This window comes from Thunnus maccoyii, chromosome 17 (assembly GCF_910596095.1).
Source record: "Thunnus maccoyii chromosome 17, fThuMac1.1, whole genome shotgun sequence".
Taxonomy (NCBI): domain Eukaryota; kingdom Metazoa; phylum Chordata; class Actinopteri; order Scombriformes; family Scombridae; genus Thunnus; species Thunnus maccoyii.
The window spans coordinates 24,064,441-24,081,816 of NC_056549.1; the positions used below are offsets into that span (position 1 = coordinate 24,064,441).

Here is a 17,376-nt window from a genome sequence, read left to right on the forward strand (position 1 = left end):
AAGTCAGGCATGAACTTGACTTGACTCGGCCAACTGTTGAGTTGAGTTTAAATTTGTATTTTATAATAGTTCATCACAAGTGTGTTTGAAAGGACTTCACAGAAAGACAAAAAAACCTACCAAAATCAATTTTAAGTCAATTAAAATGGTATAATACTGTAGAGGACATGACATAGAGTGACACAGCGAGTGTTCTACAAATGCAACTAAGACCTAAACCTCAGAGACACAGTGATAACACCTGAATAGGAGTTTATAGATATTTATTCGGAAAGATCTGTGGAGTTCAGTCACACATTTCAATGCAGTAAACATCGCTTAGGAACATTTCTGGATTAAAAAGTAAAAAAGTCACTCAGTTTTCTGAACACTGACCTGACATCCGTTTGTCTGTGTTTAGAAGTCGCCGGCGACTAAGCTGGGCCGAGCCCTGAGCAGGACTCTGGGCTGCGTATCGTCCAGGGAACCCTCCCACCCAATCTACCCAGAAGAACCTGAGAGGACCCTAAACCTCGCCAACATAGTGTAAGACCTCACAACACTCACACACACGATAATAAATCTCAGATAATTGATGCAAGAGTCGCTTAGGATTGGTACAGTTAAATCTAAATGAAAATTAATAAGGATTATATTAATAACATTTTATTAATAACAATATTTTTTTGCTATGGATACATTTGGATACATATTACAACATGGTAGATTTATCCAAAATGACATATGGAAAAATCATTAATTTAGACAACAGTATTTAGATATTTTTGATATTATAATCACAATACAATTCCACTGTAAGAACAGTGTAACATGTCACATCATTTTTACCATTTGCTAGAGTGAAAGATAATGTCTTCAGATGTTTGGTTTTGTTCAACCAACAGTCCAAAACTCAAACATATTCAGTTTGTTATCACGTATGACAATGAAAAGCATTAAATCATCACATTTGAGAAGAATTTTTGCTTAATTAATGTAAGTGCATATACAATGTTAATGCTGCATAAGATATTAGTTAGTGTTCAGTCAGGAACTGGCGCTGGCTTTGCAGTATCTGTTAATATCTAATAGGGAAAAGGTTGGTGTTCATTACAGAAGGTGAAATATTACACACCATGAAACTACCCAGTAGCAGACTCTTGCCCTATTTTATGCCTCTTTGGTTATAACCTGCAGAATTACATGTACACAGAAAGTGCAGATGAAAAAAAAAAAAAGTTCCAGCTCTACAGCCAACCATTTTGGTGGCTCCACCCCCTCAGTGTTTGATTTTCCAAACATTGGCATACTGAGTCATTACAGACCTCCAAGCATTAGGCTTGTATTAGCACACAGGAACTGCACTTAGCACAGATGTGAGTATGCTTACAGTGGGGCTACATCAGATTGTTTTTCCTCCGAGCTTGTATTTTTCTGAATTTCTGTCTTTTTTTTAGTTTCCCCACTTCATTCAGTCTTTTTCTCTCTCTTTCTTTCTCTCTTTCTTTTTCTCCCTCTTGTGATCTTTGCCCTGTCTGTGTTTGCTCAGACCCGTTCAATTCACTATTGCATGAATGCACTCAAAAGCATGTGAGACTGTGTGAGTACGTGAGTGTGAAAATGTGTGTTTTCTGATAGCCAGGCCTTTGTGTTTTAATGATTTTATGTTGTTACCCTTACTAGGTGTTTGCACAGTTGATCATATGGTGTCTGAATCATTATTTGTGTGTGTGTGTGTGTGTGTGTGTGTGTGTGTGTGTGTGCAGCCCCTCTCAACCTATTGGAAACACCAGTGAGGCCATGTTGCTGTCTGCATCAGTGCCAGAGTCATCCAAGAGGTAAAGACTGACAATAAGTGTTGAAAAATGCCAGTTTTGTGTTTGTTGTTGTTTTCTGTCTGATTACAAGTTTTCTGTAGCTCAGCGCTACCGGTTACATGGGCAGTGAGTCAACGTAGATGGGCTTTGTAATAGCTTGCTTAATGTCTTTGTTGCTTCTGCATTAACTTTACTTTAAACCAATTACCAACTTCCTCTCTCTGATTAGATTTGATCAAAAATAAAATGTTGGTGTCTGTGGTAGCAAAGAGTAACAAGATGAGGTAAAGAAAATTGTGAACAGAGAAAAGGAGGTCGTATTAAACAAAAGACATTTGAAAACAAACAATGTATAGCTTCAGCAGAAAATATGCACATTTAAAAACCTTGTGTGCTCCTTAAAAAAAAGTTATTGTTTGCTTATATTTGTAGTTCCTATCCTCTAATATTTCTACATAAGTCAGACATTGAATGCCATCTCGATCTTGATAAAAGTTAAGTGGTCTGTGAAAACACCAGGGGCAATAATGCAAATAAGTCCAAGACCTTATCAGTCTATCCCTGACAAAGTCTGATAAGTGATATTTTACCAATATATTACATAACATAATAAACCAAAAAATAGGCAGCATGCAGGGTGCAGGGTGTGCAAAATACCAGCAATACAATGTGCTGAGACATGCAAAAAGTCATGGAAACATGAGAGAAATGACTTTGTATTGTATGAAAACAATGACTGAAAAATGAAATTAAATATGTTAAGATATACATGATACGTTAAACTGTATAGCAAATGAGAATATATGATGATCTGAAAAATGTAAAATCACAAGGTAGATATGCAGAAACGGTGCTGTATTGACAAATTTACATCATATTCAATTACACATAATCATCAAAAATGCATGGCTTCTCAGTGTGTGAAGTAAAGCTGTTGGCGTGATTGCTGGCGTCATTATTATTGTGTGTGATGCTGTTTGTTTATTTCCTGTCTGTCTGTCGTTGTTTTTTTGTTTTTTTTGTATGTGTGTGTGTGTTTTTCGGTCATCCAGTTTGGCAGCGGCTCAGCGTATGAACGAGGAACACGCTCTGATCGCTGCTTATGTGAATCGCCTCCAGAGCAGCCCACGGTGAGAGAGGTGGAGGGAAGCAGCAGGGGGGTGGTTACATAAGGGAATCAGAGGGAGGATGTAAGGTGCAGTACAGTAAGGCTTTAGCTGAGTCAGAGTAAGGGCCAATTTAATCTCTTACAATGAAGAGCAAAATCTTACACAGAAATATATTTTATAATATGATAAACTAAAGTTTCCAAGCTGTGTGGTAGCAGGTTGGGTTGTCTTCTCTATCTCCATTTCTGTTCACAATCAGCTTCTTGGGCAACATTTACACTCATTTACACTCAGTAGCCAGTGTTACAGTTAGGATGCATTCCAGCTGTTACTTTAATTTAATTGCTGTGTCCAGTATTCTTTTAGTTTAATTAAGTCAAGTAATGTAAATTTTTATGCATTTTTGATGAATAATATTATTTGTATAGCCAAATATCACAAGTCACAAATTTGCCTCAGGGGGCTTTACAATCCATACAGCAATAAAACATCCGCCATCCTTAGACCTTCAATTTGGATAAGGAAAAACTTCCCCCACCAAAAATGGTGGAAATATTCCATTCCCTAACTCTATCAATATCATTCATGGAAAACCTCTCAAAGCCTTTAAGAGTAGCTAGGGGGTCAGCTGGTATAATGATTGACGACTGAAGTGACATCTGTATGTCGACAGTCTAGTACATTTTTAAACACCAAACCACAAATTAAAGGAAACATTTGTTCTCTAAATCGAGATTATTGGGTCACTTTGGTACTTGCTGAAGGTAATCATATGGAAAAATTACATTTAAAGTTGCAATACACAACATTCAGCCACTAGACGTCGCACTATAGCACCAACATCTCACACCAAAACTAACGTGTGTTGCTTGCACAATAAAGTTGGAGGGAAAAAAAGAAAGCCAATAACTCACAAGATCAGATCAAACTGTCAGATTCAGCAATGCTGATCAAATATGGATCAAGATTCTGTTAGAAATATATTTTAGTGGACTGTTGAGCTGTAATTTGAGAAAGTTTGTAACGTGGCTGCCATCTTGGAAACGGACGTGGAGGACACGGAGGGACTCACATGCACTAACATGCATGCTCACATGCACTAACATGCATGCGCACATGCACCAACATGCACGTGTGGCCGGTGTGGCTACCAAAACAAAGAACAGAGAAGCTCAGATAACAACACACACAGAGCGTGACTTCGTTCACTGCTCAGGTCGCCATTACTCCACTGTATCTTTACATAGCAAATAGTTGTTTGCTGACGTCCAGTGAGGCTCAGTGTCATTTTTGCACCTTTAATTGCACATTTACATTCCATTAGATTTCACTTTTCGTATCACTGCTGAAATCATTTCTACCCCTCAAATAATAAGTGTTTCATTTTTGTTTATGTGAGGTTGTTCATCTACTTCTGATGAAATAGTGGCAACATTTTCTATCGCTGCTGGCTGCGTTCATGTTTTTTTGTTTTGTTTTGTTTTTTCAGCACATGCTGGAACCTGTTCCCAGTTATAGTATAAGCTCCTATTTGTCTCCTCCAGTAGTTACAAGGGAACATTTGATACATTTAAATGTGAATATTTGTACAACACCAGAAAACTCCTAACAGGTTATAAATAATGGAAAGAGTGGAACATTTCTAAAATAGCCATGTCAGCTAAAATAGCCATATAAATCATAATTAGTCCATATTGCTTGCTGTCAGTTTGTGATTTTCCTTCTCCCTCTATTAATAGCATGGACACTCCCAGCAGGCAAGACGAGGAGCACAAACTGATCGCACGTTACGCCAACCGACTGGCAGAGACTGACGGCACAGGAGTGAGTCGAAAACACCTCATTTTCTCACACACTGTAAACCGCAAATATAATAATAGACAATTGGTTAGTGGTCTCTCTCAGATCTTAAGAGGAGCTTTTACTAAATCCTCTTTTGGGCATTAAATAATAAAACAGTCAGTGGAAATCAGTGACGTAGCCTAATGTGTGTGTGTGTGTGTGTGTGTGTGTGTGTGTGTTTCAGGTGATACCTAACCGGAGCATCAACTTTGATGTGAACAAACAGAAGAGGGAGCTCATTGCTCAGCTGGAGTGTAAAAACAGGTAGAAATTTGTGAACAGTGGATGAGTTATTTATGAGATATTTATTTTAATTATCTGCCCTTTTAGTAATTATGCAAAGAGTTAATGTTTTAGTGTTTACGAAGTTATACTATGTTACTTGATACTTGTACAATAAGGAAAAGTAAAAATGTTGAGGTAAACATCTTGGAAGCCATTAAATTCTACACCCCAGTAACTTTTGCTGACAGGAAAGTATTTCCCTTCTCACTAAAAGTGCCTTGTCCATATATTGAATTTTTCTGCTTATCTATGTGTCTACGTTATAGTTGTATGCATGTGTTTGAGAATCTGCTTTTCAAATGCGACAGCTTGTAAGGTTTATATTCTCTAAATTAAACTTTCCAAGTGTTTTTTTTTTTTTCCTCAAAAAATCTGCAAACCCCTGCAGAACTGTTATGTGTTCAGTCATGTTATGCTTCCCCAGCCTTAGCTGACCAGTATGTTTTTCATTTCTCAGAGAGATCTTGGCAGAGATCAAACGTCTCCGTGTAGAACATGACGCAGCGTGCCAGCCCAGCCCGGAGAAGGGCAGCACCAACCCAACTCTGCTGGCTGAGCTTCGTCTGCTCAGGTAAACACAGACTCAGCCAGAGTTCAGGCTGCCCAGGAGCTGCTCTGAAACCCACATACAGTCTAAAAGCACATAAAGACTGTCAGTTGTTTCTTTGTTTTCACTAGAGGTTTGGACCAAGCCCTCATGAGTCACACCCACAGAAATGATGCAGCAACATAGTTTTAAGTTTGTCAGCCTCTTCATGACATTTCAGCATTATGCGCCACAGCGTCAGATTTGGCGGGAAACCTGCTGTGTTGCTTTTCAGTACGGAGGGAGAGTGCTTTATGGCAGATGGCAGTGACAGATGGTGGATTTTGAGAAAAGCCAACGTAAAAATCAGTTCCAACATGTTTATGCTTTTCAGTAAAAACAAAAACTCCTAAGTAAGAGGAGGGGCATTTGGAAGCAATGCTGTTTATGTGGTATTGATATAGAGCAGTAACAATTTTGCTACCAAATTATCCACCATGATCTCATTTGAACACTGTAATTATAGAAGGTTAGGGCAGTTGCAGTAATGATGATGTTTTAAAGTGCCACACTTAACAGCTGTAAAGCCATTCTGTGTATATTTTATGTAGTTATAGCTGCATTCAGATGTTGTGATGGAAATCTTGATGAAAACTGTTGCAGCCATACTGGTGGTAGCAGGATACATGGCTGTCTGCTACAGTGTCTTCTTGAATACAACCACTTGGGGGCGCCCCCAAGTCAAAAATGTTCAAATTCTACACATAGTGGCTTTAAGTTTTTGCAAATGACAGTATTTACAGCTTAGTTTTTGGTAAATGGTCTGGTGAGAATATTTGAAATTTTATATATTTACTTAATTATAAATTTTAGATCATCTCTAGACTCTTGCGTTTTTCTGAATTCTCTCATATTACCTGACTTGGGGTGGGTTAAATAATATGTACAATAATATTAATGACCCACATCACTTAATGCCCATAATTTAGGGATACTACACTCTTTTTTTTATGTTAATTTGATAAATGCACATTAACACTTAACTTGAAACAACTCTTCCTTCCTTCTTTACATCTCATTAGCAGATACTTTCATCTGCTGCATAATTAAGTTATTATCAGTAATATTGTTATGTGGAGTTGTCCAAGGGTGCAACATCTTGCATCTGGTAATCATAGGAATCTCTCTCATCACCACCACACCCTCATATGACATTTCCACCCCGTATTTGTGTGTATGTGCGTAAGAGAAATTACCAGCAAGCGGTTTCGTAGGTACGTCTACGCACAGGATGTCTCGGCCAGTTTGGATCCTCTTTATAGAGTTAAGTGTTTTTTGGTACAGAAACAAGGCAACACCTAAATTTTTGCTCTCACCACTGTTGAAGCTTTACTTCATATTGTAATGACTCAAATCTGAAATTGTCGTGTATGATTCTATGACTCAGACTCTTGTTCTATTTGTTTATTTGCTCATTTGTCCTACCATGTGAAAGGAAGCCAAGCAGGAAAGAGAGGAGTTGTATCCCTGCTTTAAACTCCCATCCAGACCGCATACTGCTTGGGAAACAGATTGTAAACACCTATCTCATATTTTTGTTTGTCTCTTTTGCTGCGGTGGTGGTTTTCGGTTGCAGTTTGGATCTAGTTTGTATCTCTGAAATACTTGGAAAGCCTTATAGGTCTGGAGCATTTACACAGTATTCAGTGCATAGTGCTTCTGTCATCGGAGAACCAGTGTGTGTCAGTATTGATTATGTTTTCAAGGTTTCAAAGTTTCAAGGTTTTTCGGTCTGTCTCAGCCTGGCGCTCTCATGTTTCGGTCAGCTGGCTCTCCACCGAGTCTCCTTTTCCAACACTGAAACAAACGATAACCCAGGAAAGAGTCAAGAATGTCTGACCTAGTGTTCCCTCATTCTTTGATCCGCAGCAATCCAGGTTTACATCTGACTGCTCTAGGGTTTCATTTTTTGCTGGCAAAGCTCTCAACTAGGCCTCTGCTACTTGCTCCCTTTGGAGTCTTTTAAGGATGATACTGTGCTTCAAAACCTGCTTGAGTAACATCATTCTCTTATTTCGCTAATCAGGCCATAAGTGTAGGAGGAAGAGAGGAGTTTTGGCAGTTTCCCAGCTTTGTCCAATCCATTCATTAGCCTCAGACCATACAGCCTAGACTGAAGGGCATACCTACATTCACATTTAGCACAGGAAAACCACTTTACAGATTTCTGATCTGCCAATAATAGATGCATACTGTCTATACCTAGACATATGATGTGACATGTGTATGAGATGTGTAACTGGGCCTTGTTGTCCAGTTCTCTTTCTGTATTCTAGTACATTTTTGAGTTCATATTATTTCATATTATTTTAACTACACTTTCTGTCCTTTGTGAATCCTCTGTTCCTTTATTCTTGCCGTCTGATAATTTCTAATGTGACAGTAATGGAGGTTTGGTGTGCGTTGCAGACAGAGGAAAGATGAGCTGGAGCAGAGGATGTCGTCTCTGCAAGAGAGCAGGAGGGAACTGATGGTACAGCTGGAAGGGCTGATGAAGCTGCTCAAGGTGACACACACACACACACATACACACACACACACACACACAAACTGACAACGATAGTCTTCAGCATGGTGTAGAGGGCAGGTTTCCCTTCTTTCTCGACACCTCCTCTCTCCTTCTGCACACTATCAGTCCTCGCAGTAACACACTTCACTTTCCTCTCTGCTGTTTCCTCCTTTTATAATTTCACCTTTTCTAGCTCCGACTGTATCTGACCTCTTCTTTTCCATCCTTTTCCTCCCTGTTTCTTTCCGACTGCCCATGTTGTGGCCCTGTAGGATGAGGAACAGCGACAGGCAGTAAGTTTATCCCCCAATTACGTTCAGCCCTAATGTCATGCAGAAATGTGCAATCTCAGAATAAGTCATTTTTTCAAGCAATGTAGAAACTGCTTCGTTTTTTAAGTGGAACCAAAATATTTTGGATCAATAATTGGAGTTACCTTTTTCCAGCAGTCACCAGAACCTTTTCTACATTGTGGAGATGATGTCAGCTGTTATTTATTGTAGAATAAAATAAGAGGTTTTTGTAGGTCATAAGCAATATATAACATTCACAAATCCATCTCTTAGGCACAGGCGGCTGGCTCTTCTCATGCCTCTCCTTCTCGACCCAGCCCATCAACCGTCCGCTCAGTTGGCGCCGCGTCTCCCCAGATGCACATGTACCCCCCTCAAGACTCCCTCGCCGGGGTGGGTGGTGATGTACAAGAGGCCTTTGCTCAAGGTAAGATAGGGATATAGCATGATAAACTTTCGTTCTACAGTAATTACAGGTTTTACACACAGAGATCTAGTCTTTTTTCATCCATTTCAAAGACACACGAGAGATTTTCCGGTAGGATTTAGTCTTGGTCCACAAAAGGTTTATATGTTAATCCATTGCATTTCAGCATGCTAAAAATGTTCTGTATAATTACTTATTATTGTTTTTTATATGATTATTGCTTTGCAGTCCCAGCAGTGTTTACTGCATACATTTATTCAGTCTCTGGTGGATTATGAAGACCTGTGTTGGGTTTAAAATGTAAACCACTTCACAAGAGGCAACAGTTAGGAAGTGGTCTATTTGTCAAGAGGAATGTAATGAGCCCCCCAAATCCTATAACAGCTTTCCCCAGCTTTTTAAAATAATTGTATGGGTTTTTAATGAGTTCTGTTTATTTTAGATTTGCTTTTGAAAAAAAAAATATGTGTAAGAAAGAGAGGATATTACCTCAAAAGTGTTTTAAAGGTATTTTACTTGATCACTTGAATTGTATTGTTTTTCCAATTCACATTACGTCACTGGACATGAGATGAGAGAATTGAGATAAAGTAATTGATAATGCCTCACAAGAACTCAAAAATCAATATATTGAATCAATGGTTGTCACAAAACAGTTAGTTAATGTCGGTTGAATCTTCATACCACAATGTGTAACACTGGATAATATCTTTTTTAGAAAATTTGTTTTTGGTTTTTGCATCTCTCTACTCTAGGCCCGAGAAGAAACCTGAGGAACGACCTTCTGGTAGCAGCTGACTCCATCACCAACACTGTGTCCTCACTGGTCAAAGAGCTTCACTCTGGTATACACAAAAACACACACACACACATACCGTATAAATGAAACGGGTCAAAAGTTGTTTTTTTGTCTTTATTTTATAAAACCAAATAATATGTCTTAAGAAAAAGTGAAATTAAGTCTGGCCTGCATTCATATGTTGACTTTTTACCTTCCTTTGGGACTAGATGATGGTCGGGAGGAAGAGGAGAGATTGCTGAACGGGAAGGACAGAGGTAAATTAATCTCTTTTAAGGAGAGAGTTATGATCTTCTCCCTACTCCATGCACTTGCTCTTGCCTTTCTCCATTTATTTTTCTGACACCTCACATTAACACAATCATTTTAAAGCCTTTGGGGTTCACTGATATGGATTTTTGAAGATTGATATCAGTATAGCTGAATTAAGACATCTATAACTAGTGCTTGTTCTTATGAGTATATTTAATTGTTACCTTATCATGTAATAATAATAATAATAATAATAATAATAATAATAATAATAATTAGTATAGCACCTTTCACAAAAAATTAAATTCACAAAGTGCTTCACAGGAGTTGAAAATAAGACCATAAAAACATACATAGTGTAAAAACATGTGCCACAAGTTAGAATGAAATAAAATAATATATAAATGAATAAAAATAAGAATAAAAAATACAATCAAACAAACAACTCAAGAAGACACAAAAGCCAATTTAAAAAGATTGGTCTTCAATAGTTTTTTAAAAGCTTCTACAGAGACTGCTGACCGTATTTGTACAGGGAGAGATTTCACAGGGTTGGAGCCACAAATGCAAAAGTAAGACTAACAGCAAACAGTAAAATAACAAGAAGATAACATAAATAAGTAATAATAAAAAAAAACTGCAAAAACAAAGAACTTTTGCTCCACAAGAACTTTTTTATGTGCTTCAAATGCTGGTGAGAACTGGTAAGCTTTTAATAGCTGAAATCAACTTCCGATTTTGAAAACACAAAATCACATTTGATAAGGGAACAAGAAAGTGCAGGAAACTGAATCTTATTTTACTTCAGCACACATTAAAAGTCGCTCTGGATAACATCATCTGCTATTCTGCCAAGACTTAATGCACTTGTACTTGCGGCTTTTCCTGCTTGTCTTACTGTTAATGTCTGACCGCGTGCACAGCCTCTATACAACTCTACTTATTCTCCAGGTGCTCTCGTCGTTATTGTAGCAAGCTTCATTAACATGCCATCTCATTAGCCGTGCTTTATGGAGCCCCTCCTCTTTACGAGAGGACCGCCTGCAGAGAAGAAGTGATGAAACTACTTCCTGGTCTGCTCCCCAGGCTCAGACTAAAACCTCATTAGAATACTAACCTGCACTACTAACCCGCCGACCCCTGAACAGCCAGACAGGAGGCCAAGGTTCAGCCCTGCATGTTCAATATAGTTAAGTCTTTAAACTTATAGAAAAAAATACTCATGTTCAGGCTTTTCAACGATTGAGTCTCTTCTCCGGAGTCAGTCAAGTTGTGTAGCACCTGCCAAATACAGTCTTGTTTCATGTTTCTATGCTAAAAACTGGTCTGGTTCTTATTACAGTTCCTGGCAGAAAGCTGTAGCACCTCTGCTAACTGTTAACAAAACTTTGTTTCTCTCTTTAGCAGGTTAAAATGATGGCAGGACAAACAAAAACAGTAAGTGATATCATGTAATCCCCCCTTTTTAACCACGTGATAATAATCTTAGTAAAGCACTTAGAATAATATCATTTCACATTAATGAATGAGATTGCACTTGTTACCTGATGTGTAAAGTGAATTTTTGATTTTTTTCAGTTAGTTCAGACTATTCCTTTAATTCCATAGGACATGAATATAAAATCTTGTGAAGGGTTAGTAGTCTTACTGAGCTGTCTCTCTCTCCTCACGCAGAGTGATGTTTCATCACGGCCAAAGAAGACCGACCCTACTGGGATTAAAGTGTAACTTCTTATATTCATCGTTAACCAGTGGGGATTAGGAGCTCCACTGTCAATCAACCAATCACGATGCTGGACACCAAATGACCGCTGGGTCCCTACTGATGTATAGCTGTGATTCTGTGTTTGTCTTGTCACTGTGGTTTTACTTTTGTTTTGATTTGATCGTGCATAGCTAAACAAGGAATCTGAAGCCTACTGATTTGTACTGTAGCGTGTGTGTGCTCTGCGTTTCGAGGTGCGAGAGGGTCGAGCAAGTGAGAGGGACATTGCGAAGAGACAGAAAGATGTGTTTTTTTCTTAAGGAATTTTGTGAAACATAAAAGTGCAGGAAAGTTTCAAGATGGAGATACTGGATGTTATCGGAGTGGAGAGAAAAAGCGAAGGAAAAACAAGAGGGTCAGATGTTAAAAAGACAAGAAGAGAGTTGCAACGTTTTAAGTTTCGGCACTGTGTGCTTAGTATTTATTGTTTTGCTTTGATTTGATTTTTGCCATTTATTCATTTGGTTTGAGCATTTATGTGTACGTGAGTGTGGTCAGGCCCTGCTGAGACGATAAGCTTTAATGGGACATTTCCTGCTGTATCAAGCCCTGCCCCCCTCCCTCCCCGCTTCGGGACTCCTTCGGGATGCAGAGTGGAAAGTTGAAGTCCTAATCCCAGTCCAGGGGCCTCATTTATAAAAGAGTGTGTAGGATCCATACCAAAAGTGGACGTGTACACAAAAAAATGAAAATGACGTGCGCCAAAAAATAATCAGATTTATAAAACCGTGCACGCATGAACGCAAGCATGTTTCCATTTATAAATCACAATCATCTTGAAAATGTGCGCACGTGGACGAACCTCATATCCCACCCCTTTCACTCCCACAGTAAACCATAAATGGTCAATGCAAAAGCCTTCATGAATATTGATGTAGGCAACGCATCGTTCCTGTGGAGAACGGCAGCAGTAACAGAAGAAAGTCTGAGAGGCTGATGGCTGCAGTGGCTGTTAATGCAGTCCGTGCAATAAACTAAACAATTCCCGAAATTAAACAAAGTGGTCAGACATGGAGGTAGATGCCAAGAAGCGCATTGCTGCACAATGTCAGCGTGTGGACTAGTGGAGGCACGGGGACACTGAAGCTCACTGCTTGGTGTTTGTTTAGCATCTACTGTATATAGACAAATACATGACTGATGAGACCACACACTCGATATCCAACATACAATAAACACTGTATTCATCTATATTTACTCCAAAATCCAGCATACAGATATTTCTCTAATTTATACAGTCCATATATGAGTGCAGGTGGTGAAGATGTGCTAGAGGTGACTGGAGAAGGCAGAGTGTGTGTGACAGCCACCGCGGTGTCTCCAGTCTGACAGCACAGTCTTGTTCACTGCAGCAATTTTACACACAAAAACTACATGAAAAATGAAATCATATTTGGTGATATATGCACATGATTAAAAGATATTATCAAAAATCTATTAGCGCTCTGTTCTGCAATTCTTTAAAGTTATTTTGATGTCATCTTGTATTTCTACAACTGATGATAATAATTTCATCAGTTAGTTATTGTGGTTGAGGTGAAAAGGAATCACTATATTCACGCTTAATATTGGGGAAAGGCAAGCCAGATTTTCCTGAATCTTGTCTCCTGCGACATTCTGGCATCATCCTGGCATTTCAGCAGCTGTGCTGCTCCACAACTGACCACGGATGTGAGCACCATACAGTCCAGCCCTCTCCTCTGTGCTCTAGCGGTTGGGAATGTGATGGTGAGACAGTGCATTACGCTCAATATTTCATGAATAGTTCAATAATAAATCACAGATGTAATGGGTTAAGATTTGAGTTGGCTTATATCTTTTAAAATTGAAAGGTGCTTATGGAATAGTTATGGTTCACTACAAGTGCAAGTGACACCGCTAGCTTGAATGTTTATGATAAAGTGGATCTATAATTAAAGTTTGATATTAAGTGAAATTAAATGTGGGAGAGGAATCATTATACAGTCTGGCTTCAATTCACCACCTCACCATCTGCGTGGCCAGTATTCCCTGTCTCCAAAGTGTTCTTACACATGGGTCAGAGTTTTGATACAGGTGTGCAAATTCTCCCATCAAGTTTGTTTTTATAAATCCCAACTGTTTCATGGGAAGTGATGCATGTATCTTTTAAGTCCTGTTTTGTGCGTACATAGTGGTTCTAAATGAGGCCCCTGGTGTCTAAAACCTGGATGAGATTTGCGCCAGTATGATAGCAGCTCAGGTTGTCCCAGCCTCTGTGTTTCCTGGTACTGCAGTGGGACTACAGTCAAAGAGGACATATCTGATTACTGCGCTGTGTGTGTGTGTGTGTGTGTGTGTAAAAAAGTGAGAATATGAAACTATTTTCTTCAACGGTAAAGTGTGTTTTGGAAGTATTTATCCCTCAATAATACTCACATTTAAACATTTTCTTTTAAAGGGTCAGTTCACCTAAATTACAAAAACTTCTCTCACTTTCCTCTAGAGCAGTGGTTCTCAACCTGTCGTTACATCTGAGGGGTCACAAGATGATTGAACAGATATGATAAAATCAGTTATAAAAATAATGTTTGTTTCTCTATTTTTTCTTTTTCTTGTGAAATATGGGATACTTTCACCTCTTCAGGGGTTAAAAAAAATCTTGATATTAAATTGCTTACAACTCATGTCTACATTCAAGCTGTCACCTGTGATGAAATGATCAAATTATTTGTTTGTGGCATTCACAGGAATAAAACTTAAAAACAAAAACAATAACAGAAACATCTGTTTCCAGAAACACTGTCCCTTCCACTCTGGATAATCCACCGATCACACAGTGAACAGTTTGTACTGGAACTACTTTTTATTGAAGAAATAGTGCCTAAAAATCTGTTTGTTTCCTAATTTGGGTGAAATGATCCTTTAATAACAACCTCAACAACTTCATTTGTTTTTATTGGACGAATTATAGAACAATCAGTTGTAAACATTTTACTGTTGTGTCAGAGAAATTACATTCTTTATCGTCTGCTTGGTATGGAGAATATCTCAGTTTTGATACTACATTACCCATGAGCCTCAGCAGTTGAGATGAACCCAGCCAGAGGTGTTAATCAGAGTCATTCAAAATGCTTCACTGTTGTAATCAGAAACAAACACTACACATCTAAACATCTAAATTTGACTTCTGCCATCAGAAAGAACTGAAATTTTCAGCTCTGTGATTGGATGTCTGTCACTACAATGTTCCCTGGGAGTTGCAGTTGACATCTCTCCTCACATTTTTTACATACAGCCTTGTACCTTTGGCCTCAAGAACCAGATATTTCTATCCCATTTTTTTTAAACTGATGATGATTCAACCAGGAGAGTTTATCCTCCATTCAAGCCTTGAAAGTCCTCCAACTGCAAAATTGTCTATGCAAAAAATGAATGAATTTTACTGTACTCAAACTGTAAAATGCATGGGATTGTGGTCAAATTTTAGCCACCCAAACTGCACCCTGCACCCCAAAAATCTTCAGACTGACATCTGTGTGCAAATCAAGCATAAACCAAAGTGACTTACTGAGCTTGTGATAGATTAGATTGATCTTTTTAATGTAACAGCTCTGAGATATTTTTTATCAATAATATGTATTTCAACATTGTCAGGGTTTTGGTATGTGCTCATAGGAAGCTGTACTTTACTGTGTTGTACATTTCTAGATCAGTTTTTTTTTTCCCTTCAGATATCGACAGCTCTCCTCAATGTTTGACTGACTGCTTGTGACTGATTAACACATTTTCAGTCCACTGAATGACTGACTGGCAGTATGAATGATTTAATAAATAAATGAGCCCACATTTTCAGAAATCAAGACTGACAGGACAGACACGTCCTGACATGAATATGTAAAGCACCTTCAGCTCTGAACCTGCCGGAGCTGACGGTGTGAGTGAAAAGTGTTGATTTGTGTTACATCTGCAATAAATAATATTTAACGTCAAACTCAAGAGTTTAATCTGTCTCTGTGACTGTTGGTCTTAACCGCCAGGACACAAAAAAACTGGGCAGCAACATAATCACAGGGGTATGTAATGTATAACTCAATAGTTTTTCCATGTCTTTCCTCTACTACAGTATGTCATAACTCTTCCATGACTTCAACATTTTATTCCCTCTTGGTTTTTCTGGTTCCTTCAAAGTTTGTTTTGCTGTACAGTCTGGCCACAAGCATTCTGATGCAATAAATAATGTGAAACAAGTTGGAAAACTACACTCTGCTATATTCCTGGAAAGTGACCCATTTGTAAATGTCCTTGACTTTGCTTGTCTGGAGTACAGCTTTTCTAAATTCCACAATATTGCAGAAATTTCAACACCAGAATCCCAGCAGAAAGATAAACTAGGGGCTTAAAAATCTGAGATGTGCAGCACATGGAAAATGAGGGCATGACTAAACCAGTGATGAAATGTAATTTTACTCAAGTACCGAACTTCAGTATAATTTTGACTGCAGCTCCCCTCGGCTTTATGGAGCTTTATAGCGAGTTCCAGCTCATTGTTTAGCTGTTCGGCTGCAACTTTACTCTTTTGGTTCACTCTCAGTGCTCTTACAGAGCATTTTTTTGGCTGCAGCAGGCAGCTGTTTTCAGAGAAAAAGCTCTAAAAACCGAGTGTACACTACCTGCTCAGCTCAGACCAGCTAACAGACACAGTTAGAGACTAGCTGGTGAACATAGTGGAGCATTTAGCAGCTAAAGAGCCAGATATTTCCCTCAGGAGTTGGTAGAGAGCAAAAACAGAGCTAAGAGAGTGAATATTGCACTTACATTCACCCGGTGGACAGAAACATGAATCCAAATGAGTGATTATGTTGCTCTGTAACTGCTGAATGTGTAAATAAGCAACTGTTTTCTAACAAGTTAAACATATTAACTTAGAAGTTGATGATATGACAAGTTTCCTGTGCCCCTAAGTGGCAAAAAAAAAAGGTTAATGCACGTGTAAGTATGCTCATGTTATGCACTTTATGCTTTATACTTCTCTACATTTCAGAAGGAGTTATTTGACTCCACTACATTTATTTGACAGCTATTGTCACTAGTTACTTTGCAGGCTTTGCACACCCACACAGGTGTTTTCAATTACTCTGGCTGATAAGACCTAGTCAGGTGTAAGTTGTACCAAACTATGTACCCCAGGGTACATAGTTTGATGATGTCAGGAATGATAGCAGGGAAAGTTGTCCCACTCTAAAGCCCAGTTTCAGGAACCAGAGGGAACTAAGCTAGGAACTAAAAGTCCCAGTTGTGCATCTCTGTTCATGTTTAACAGGCAAAACAAAACCAAGAGAAGGGTGAGGGAGATGCTAATGTTTGAACATGCCCACATAGTCCTGAGAAGAGGTCTAATTAGGCATAGTAAATGAAAACACCTGTGTAGGTGAACCATGGAGGCTTTTACGCACAAAATACAGCACCAATCAAAAGTTAAGACACACTTTCTCTTTCAAGGGAATGGGAAGTGTGTTTCCAAACCTTTGCCTGGTACTGTATATGAACACTTTATAAAATATGAAGGATTATTATTGACTTCAGTGTGACTATGTAACCTTTGCTGAACAATGTGGTCTCAAGTGGTAGTTACAGGATAATCAAACACTGAACTTTCTGTAATTTTCCGTAGAATCTTTAATCTGTGACCTTATATAACATAAGATGCTGGTCATACCAGACCAAATAAGGAATGTATTGAGCTCAGCAATGG

The 17,376-nt window shown here is 38.6% G+C and overlaps 1 protein-coding gene across 5 annotated transcripts in view; it reads left to right on the forward strand.

Moving 5' to 3' along the window:
• The window catches only part of LOC121882320 (dystrobrevin beta-like), a 32,861-nt gene extending 18,889 nt beyond the window's left edge, over window positions 1-13,972 (forward strand). For 2 of the 5 annotated variants that reach the window (XM_042390490.1, XM_042390491.1), the window contains exons 10-22: window positions 401-525; window positions 1,746-1,817; window positions 2,849-2,926; window positions 4,645-4,729; window positions 4,932-5,011; window positions 5,490-5,603; window positions 8,028-8,124; window positions 8,400-8,420; window positions 8,694-8,847; window positions 9,603-9,692; window positions 9,856-9,903; window positions 11,303-11,335; window positions 11,573-13,972. In XM_042390490.1, coding sequence (XP_042246424.1) covers window positions 401-525; window positions 1,746-1,817; window positions 2,849-2,926; window positions 4,645-4,729; window positions 4,932-5,011; window positions 5,490-5,603; window positions 8,028-8,124; window positions 8,400-8,420; window positions 8,694-8,847; window positions 9,603-9,692; window positions 9,856-9,903; window positions 11,303-11,310 — 972 coding nt within the window. In that variant the 3' untranslated portion in view covers window positions 11,311-11,335; window positions 11,573-13,972. The remainder of the gene's footprint in view (window positions 1-400; window positions 526-1,745; window positions 1,818-2,848; window positions 2,927-4,644; window positions 4,730-4,931; window positions 5,012-5,489; window positions 5,604-8,027; window positions 8,125-8,399; window positions 8,421-8,693; window positions 8,848-9,602; window positions 9,693-9,855; window positions 9,904-11,302; window positions 11,336-11,572) is intronic. The other 3 variants (XM_042390492.1, XM_042390494.1, XM_042390493.1) reach the window with 3 other exon arrangements.
• The last annotated feature ends 3,404 nt before the right edge of the window (window positions 13,973-17,376 follow it).